Source organism: Rhincodon typus, unplaced genomic scaffold (genome assembly GCF_021869965.1).
Source record: "Rhincodon typus isolate 14 unplaced genomic scaffold, sRhiTyp1.1 hic_rhity00001639, whole genome shotgun sequence".
Lineage (NCBI taxonomy): Eukaryota > Metazoa > Chordata > Chondrichthyes > Orectolobiformes > Rhincodontidae > Rhincodon > Rhincodon typus.
In genome coordinates this window covers 16,787-25,000 of record NW_025967277.1, presented here as the reverse complement: position 1 = coordinate 25,000, position 8,214 = coordinate 16,787, and the positions used below count along the sequence as shown (strand labels likewise).

At 37.1% G+C, this 8,214-nt stretch overlaps 1 protein-coding gene across 1 annotated transcript in view; it reads right to left on the bottom strand.

The window, feature by feature from the left end:
* Nucleotides 1-343: 343 nt before the first annotated feature.
* tdh (L-threonine dehydrogenase) overlaps nucleotides 344-8,214 on the bottom strand; it is a 16,965-nt gene continuing 9,094 nt past the window's right edge. Inside the window, exons 7-9 of the mRNA XM_020535100.2 lie at nucleotides 7,732-7,822; nucleotides 2,210-2,479; nucleotides 344-1,482 (exon numbers count right to left, since the gene is read on the bottom strand). Coding sequence (XP_020390689.1) covers nucleotides 1,343-1,482; nucleotides 2,210-2,479; nucleotides 7,732-7,822 — 501 coding nt within the window. The 3' untranslated portion in view covers nucleotides 344-1,342. The remainder of the gene's footprint in view (nucleotides 1,483-2,209; nucleotides 2,480-7,731; nucleotides 7,823-8,214) is intronic.

Here is an 8,214-nt window from a genome sequence, read left to right as displayed (position 1 = left end):
CTGGAAACTAGAAACGGTCCTGTTCCTGAGAGTGTAAGATCATAAGATACTGCACTGTAAACCTAATATTTCGACTGAGCCTTGAATTTGATGCTTTTCTCCATTACTTCAATAAATGAGCTGTAGTTAGTGTATTTTCAGTGAATCACAACTCTTTCTACTTTCACTTCCTCTAACTTTTTCAAAATTTGATGGTACTGAGCAGCATAAAGCTTGGTTTGCCAAATGGTAAAGAATGAACTTCTAAATATGTTCAGATTTTGAACGCCCTTTTTAATCTGAATATTAAAAAAAATAAAAGGAAAAAAAAAGTTATTTGCAAGACATCAAGTCCAATAAAACCTTCAAACTCAAAAATCTGAAATTTAATGCAACATTTTTGCTTGATATAAAAAAGTAGAGACATTTTTTGCAATAAAAATGGCAACTAAAGATTTTTCAAGATACACATACTCTTCACATAAAAAAGGTTCTGTGTAAAATTACTGGAATTGATTTTCCATCTTTTGACCATATTGAAGTCAGTTTGGTTTTCCTGATTACAGAATTTGCACAATTATGCCAAAACCTCTCGCAGGTCACTGTGCCATTACGAAAAGAGTGTGAAAAGAAGTCAAAACTGCAAAACAAAATGTTTGCACAATATCCAAAAGCATATATGCTATGATTAAATCATTTTTGAGCATATGGAGTGTTTGATCATTTTGTTGATTAAATTATGGATGTTTTGAGATAAACTGCATTAATTCTATAGTTAAGCAGAATCGGGTAAAAGACACTCAATTTTGCAAATAGTCTACAAAACAAAATTCTTCAGATTAAATAAACTGCAAGTGGAATACAGCTTGTTACACAACTTATTCAACTGCATTACTAAATAATCCTTAGTGATCTCCATTTTAAAGTTGGAAGTACAGAAGAACTTATTTCACAGTATAGCTTAAGGCTCTAATTATAATTTTTAAAGATGAAAGTGAACATTCACTCCTCTTCCCCTCCCATCCTTGCACAAAGTATACATTTTACCCAAGAATAAAAAAGTTAGAACTGAAAGTTCATATATAAATAGTTCAAATGAAATACTCTGCCCTGTATGTTGGCAGCCCTTTTGTAACAGCACTGCTCATCTAGACCAAACACTTCTTCAGATTACCATTGACCATTAAAGTTTATATATTCTCGTTGCACAAGATGCACAGTTAGCCATCGCAGTCAGCCTGGTTCAAGTAAAGAAAAAAGACTATTTACACAAAGCGACCTAAATTTCATCATCTAATATGACATTCTTATGTACATTCGATCCCCTTGTAGATTCTGGTCCTTCAAAAATCTTCATTTTCCTTTAATTTGTTTGCATCAGCTGACTATCAGTTGTACAAAAATTTAGCATCGTGCACACCAGCTCAGAAAGATCATATTCATGCTTCCAGCCCCAGTCTCGGCGAGCGTTGTGATCATCGAATTCCATTGGCCAACTATCAGCTAAAAACAGAGACAGACAAATGGTAAACTTGAGAAAAGCTTTTAGCATTTCTACTATCCACAAGTGTCAAGTGTGGGATAAGGAAAGTCATTCAAGATTTTTCATCATTGCAGACGATTATTCCTAAATTTAACATGTCCAATACAAGTGGATTAGAGTTAGTGTAACTAAGTCAAATCTGTTGCAATTGTGATCATGACAGAGTTAGCCATTGCAGTCAAAATATATTAGGAAATATAATGGACAAGTTCTAGAGTATGTGTCAGACTACACACCAAATTATACCTTACTAATAGATTCAGCATTAAAATCCAGTTGCTACATCTATAAACTACAAACATAGCTAAAAATTTGTTAAGAGCTGGTACATTTGTAAACTTTTAAATTGAATGATAAATCATAATTACTGCAAAGCATTTTCACTGGCTCCGAATTTTAATTTTGTGGATGTCACTTCATTTCTTCAGAAGTCACTGTTGATTATGTGTCCATGAGAATTCTTCAAATGGATTGATTGAAAAAGCCAAACTGGCAGTTGCCTGACTTATTAATTCTGAGAACTCATTCATAAATTAAATGGAATAAAGTTCATTACAAGGTCAAAATATACCCTCCAGGGATGAATGCAAAATCAACCAAACTATGCACTGTAATCAGACTGGTGTACCAGAAGAATCTACAAAACCCTACAGGACACAATACGGATTATCGTTACACAACACTTACCAATTGCCTGGCGCATTTCATCGATTTTGTAGGTGATCTTAAGATCAGTCAGGTGCTTTCGAACTTCAGCCACCAGCTCTTCAGGAGTGAAGCTCATAGCACTGATATTATACGTTCTCATCGTAAGCTGTTCTGCTGGTGCTTCCAGGATTTCCAGTGTTGCACGTAGGCAATCATCAATGTACATCATAGGAAGCTTTGTATCAGCCTTCAAGTAACATTCGAACTTCCCTGTCTTTACAGCATCATGGAAAATTTGGACTGCATAATCTAAAAGAAAAAGCAAACATCTAGTGGTCGAATATAGCCTTCAAGTTTTTATGCTTTGGCTAAACCATGAAAAGATTTGTAGCGTAACCACTGCAGTTGGTCACTTTGGTTACATGGATACATGATCTTAAGAAATGCTTGAGCTTTAAAAGCTTCACAATTAGCAGAGATGAAGCATTTTCCAAAAAAAGCTCAATGTTCGAACTGTTTTAATGGAGCATACAGATTGGTTGGTTTTCACAGAAAGCAATATTGGGAAATGGAAGTATCAGAAAATCTACATTGAAATTTCTTGAAGCAAAAAAAAAAAATCTCACATCACTCAAATATATAAACAAGAGAGAGTCCTAGAACACTGAAACAGAACCTTCTGTCCAACCTGTTTTTTTATGTCGACAAGGTTTCCCAAATTAAACTAGTCCCATTTGACCCATATCCTTCTAAATCTCTCTTATTCATGTACCTGTCCAAATGTCTTTTAAATGTTGTAACTGTACCTGCATCTACCACTTCCTCTGGCAGTTCATTCCAGAAACACACCACCTTATGTGAAAAAATTGCCCCTCAGATCCCTTCTAAATCTTTCTTCTCACCTTAAACCTGTGCCCTCTAGTTTTGAGCTCACCTACCCTCGGGGAAAAGGTCTTTGCTAATCACCTTATCTATGGCCCACATGATTTTATAAACCTGTCCAAGGTCACCCCTCAACCTAATGTGGCGACCCACAAATAAATTCTAGTACGCCTGCTTGACATGGTTCATCAATTTGTAAACATGGAACTGAATAATGTTTGCTATTACTTCAATTCACCATGTTAAGCAATATTTTTGTTTTAAAACATGTTACTCAGCTTTTATTAGGTTTAAAGTGAATTTTAATCCATTGTTGCCATTGTGCTCTCTAATCATTCACCTTCATGTGTACTAAATATGGATTATGGAGTGGGTAGAAGTCAAACTGAAAAAAGGTTTTCCTGTCTCCATCCCCAATTTTCCTTTACCCTCCTGTAAATTCACCTGGCCTTTTCTTTCATTCAACTTCATAAAGATGCTTTTGTTCATGCCTTTGCCCTCCAAACCCATCCTCTCATTCAGAGTTCATTGACCTGTAAAGCCCACAGTGACATTAGTTTATGCTTAAGGAGTGGTAAAAAAGTATGTCAAACAACTGGATGTTGTTATTAAGTTATGAATAACAGATCAGGATACAACCTCCAATATATATCAAAATAATCTCAGTCTGGAAAGCAATACCAAATGGTCTCTACCAGGATTCCTGAACTTCTCAAATAATCTACAAAACACTGCTCAAAAAAGAAATTTAGGCATATTTCAGTCAAGACCATGATTGGCTTTAATACTTAACAGCTTGACAATCTATGAAGTTTCACAAAGGAACAGCTACTCAGGCAATCTACTGAAGAATAACACTTTCAGAACAAAGATGATCATAACCACTGCATTTTACTTGATTTTCTATAGTTCTTGTTAGGTGCTCTTTCCTCAAAAGAAGTATTCTCTAATTTGGCTGTGACTTGCTTTGGATGATTCTTTGAATTATATGTGCTAAGTGCAAGTCATTTATAACTGTAAATGTTAATTTACTTCAGATAAATTAAGGGCAGTACGGTGGCTCAGTGGTTAGCACTGCTGCCTCACAGTACCAGGGGCCCGGGTGCAACTCCACCCTTGGGCAACTTTCTGTGTGGAGTTTCTGCAAACTCCCAGTGTCTGTGTGGGTTTGCTCCAGGTGCTCCAGTTTCCTCCCACACTCCAAAGATATGCAGGCTAGGTGGATTGGCCATGCTAAATTGCCCATAATGTTCAGGGATGTGTAGATTATAGGTATATGTGTAGATGCAGGTTATAGGGAGATGGGTCCGAGTGGGATGCTCCGAGGGTCAATGTCGACTTGTTGGGCCGAAGGGCCTGTTTCCACACTGTAGGGATTCTAAGATTAGATTTGAAAATATTTGCACCTACATTTAGCAGTTTATTCACAGAAACTAAACAGACAAGTCTCAGATTTTGGTTTTGGGGTTTCACAGAATTTAGCAGGGACCCTATAATTCTATTTTAAATCAATTATGTGCAACTAAAATTTAAAGCAGAAATATTGTATAATTTGTTGGTAGTAAGTTTATTGTTAAAACTCTCATGTGTTTGGTTTATCTGAGTAGATATCATCAACTATGTCTGATGTAGATAGTGAAAATACAGTCTAAAATTACTTGACTGTAATTGAGCATTCTCAGGAGATGGTGTGTACGTGCTGGTTTATTTTGGGATTTAATTAAAAAGGATCCTGTTTACTTAAGTTTCACATTTTTTTTTGCCATGCCATACTATAAAAATCAACACAATCTGACCAGCAGTGAACTTTGGCTACATTATTTTAGTTTATATATGGAGCCTTAACTGTTACAGTATTTTCCTGCCACTCCACAAAAGTCTATACAGTTTCTAAATCTGTTTACCTGAAGATAACAATGCAAAAAGGGAACACAATGTTTGCAGAAAGGGCTGGAGTCAAAAGATAAGAACAGAATTCAATAGGGGGAAAAACAACAAGGAGACAGAGAAAGTTCAGAAGAACATAAAATGTCAAGTTTAATGCACAAAAGCACATGGAACAGAAGTGATCTGGGAGAGTTCATACTCAGCTCATCATACTCATTTCTGACTCCTTTGACTATCTTGCCACTAAACTGCTTATCACCTTATTTCTTGGTCTTCTCATTAGCGTATTTATAACAATTCGGGTACTTTCCTTTCTGTTTGCAAATGAGTTATTACTACTACTACCACCACCACCACCACCACCTTCTCGTTTAAAGAAAAAGCAACCACAGAAACTGCTACTCCATTTTCTATCTCCATTTGCGAGAGTGTTGTCATCTCTAAAATCCCATAATTCTTGGATTTTTATGTTTCAAATCCTTCCATCTAATTTTTGCCCGCATCCCAGAGCTGAAATAGTTCTCATGAAAAAGTCACAAGTGACATCTTATGTAATTGTGACCATAATAATGTTTCCTTTCCAGTCCTCCTTGATCAACCTGCAGACTTTGACAAGGTTGGCCACATGTTCCGCTTCCAGAATCTCTATTGTCATCCTGCTGGTTGGAAAAACATTCTGTCTGATTCCAGACTTATTCAATTATTGCTGCAGCATCAACTGAAATGGTTCATCTCACTCTTGTAGTTACATCGGGTGTTGCAAGAAAAAAAAAGAAAAAAAAGAAAATAAACAATTCTTGGTCTTCTTCCTATGATGATGTCATTCATGAACTTGCATTACTTTTCAGACATCTGCTAATCACAACCAGTTCTATTTCATGAGTACTTCTCTACTATCACCAAATTGTGTCAGACTACTTGCCCAATAACCACTACTGAATAAGTAAAAAAAAAAAATTCTTACAATGAAATATTGGAAACATTGAAGAGGTCATCTTTGGTCTCCACTTCAAACTAGCTACTGACCCTATCCCTCCCTCTAGCTTTCATCGGAGATTCAATCAGCTTGGTAAAACCAAGGCTGTGAACAATATGTGCTGCTAGCCACATATCCACACAAACGGTAAGATTACTTCCATCTTCTTAACCTTGTCAGAATCTGGCTCTGCCTCAATTGATCCGCTGCTAAAATCCTTGAACAATCCATCTGTTGCCTCTATCCTTGAGAATTCCAATGCACTTTTGGCCAGTCTCCTATCATGTACCCTGTGTAAATGTGGTCATTCAAAAACTCAGCTGTCTATGCCCTTACTCACACTAAGTCCTATTCACCTATCACTGTTGCAAAGTTGGGTAGAGTACTTGTAGATTGGGAGGCAGGAAGTTAGAATTTGGTGTTTGCGAAATGCTTGGGTGGGGGGGATTTGCGGGGAGGTAGAATGGGGAAGCATTGCATGGTCCCTTTAAGACATCATGTGCTTTGTCTGTGCTTAGAGATTTAAAATAGATGTCTGTGAGCAGTAGCTTGAAAATTTGCAAGTACGTAGGAGTGCCCTAAGTGAAACACGTGTATCGAAAAGCTGTACAGTTAGCAGGCTAAGCAACAGTTTTTAACCAAGAGAACAGGCTTTTGAATTTAGCCAAAGCAATTTGAATCAGGTACTTAAATTTATTAGGTTTTTGGTATCTAATTCAGATTGTTTTTGACAACATAAGACCAATCCTATTCTAAGAAATATTGATTTGTCATCAAGGATATAAAAGGAGATGAAGTAATCAATTTTACTACTGAACAGAACGTGTGATTTTCACCTTAAAAAAGGTAGAAAAGGATTGAGAAAGCAAGCAGTTTTGCTTCAGCTCAAGCATATAGCTCAGAGTAGAAGTTAAGTGAAGTCAGTGACACAAAATATTGTAGTGTCAGCTGATTAGGAGCTTTAGTTTTCCTGATGTTGAACTGAAAAATATTGCTCAGTCAGGACTGTAGGTGATAGAAATATTTGGACGGCGTCTCCACAAAGTACATATAAATTAACCTCTATAAATGACCTGAAAAAGAGCAGCAGGAAGGATAAATAGGAGGGGCCAAGAAGAGATACATGAAAGTTATCAATTCAAGGCAGGAAGTGAAGGAATTGCTCATGATGCACTGTTTGTATTCAGATAAGAAAGATGAAGTGGTACGTGAGAGGGACAGTTGATGACTGATAACTCTAGATACTGAAAAACAAAAAAGCCACATCAGACTTTCCAAATGTCCAAACATCACATGCAGTCCCCTAAATGAACAAGTACTGCCACACGGTTTGGTTTTTTTGAAAGACTACTGCTGATCTGATGTTATTTTAAAAAGGAATTTTGATAAAACAAGGCATCAGCTTTTAACAATTTAGATCAGCAAGGGGCATACTTATAAATATGCTGCTGCAATGGAGTCTAGATTTTAATGCAGTGCAGCTAAAACTGCATCAGCCAAGCCTGCTGATATACAATGGCCTCTTCCACACCCCAGTTCCCCACCACAGGCAGCCCCATGTTGTGAACAGGTTGTGTTCTGGATCTGTTCGAATGGTATGCAAGTCGGAACACTGAGGGCAGTTGTTTGCAAGTTCAGGAAACTTTTGTATATCAGGTCTTTAAAACGACCACCAAGCATGGCAGCACATTTGTAAGTATGAGCATTCATAAGTCACACGCTCAAAAAATGTCTTTTCATGATGTACAACTGGCAAGTATTGGCATTACATAGCAATCAGGATGGATTTAAAGATCACAAAAGAAAGGTGATATACCTGTTGTGCCGCCACCTGGTTGGGTGTCTGCAGAAATTATGCCAGGATACCTCAGGCATCGAAAATCCATGCCATACTTGTGGTGGTAATACTATTGAGCAAACAGTACATATTTAAATTCAGTAAAGAAAGAAAAATACTGCTCTACAACTGACATTGTTGTAGAATTACAGAAGTAGGGTTTAGTGCAAGCTCACAGAATTTACTCAAACTTGCTTTGATTATGCTGGCTCTCTTCAGATACAAAAAGAATGAATCAATACTTTCTTTTTCTTATGAGTAGCCACAGTAGTAAACAATTGCTCCCAGTCAAAATAAGTCACACGCACAATGATGCATCAGCTGTACAGGGTTTGTAAATAGAGTTGGAAAGCATTTGCCTGGAGTGGCTGTCAAAAGAGGAGAGCGCGCGCACGAGAGAGAGAGAAAGCAGAAAGAGAGAGAGAGAATCGCGCGCGCCGCTCTCTCTTGCGAGAGAGAGAG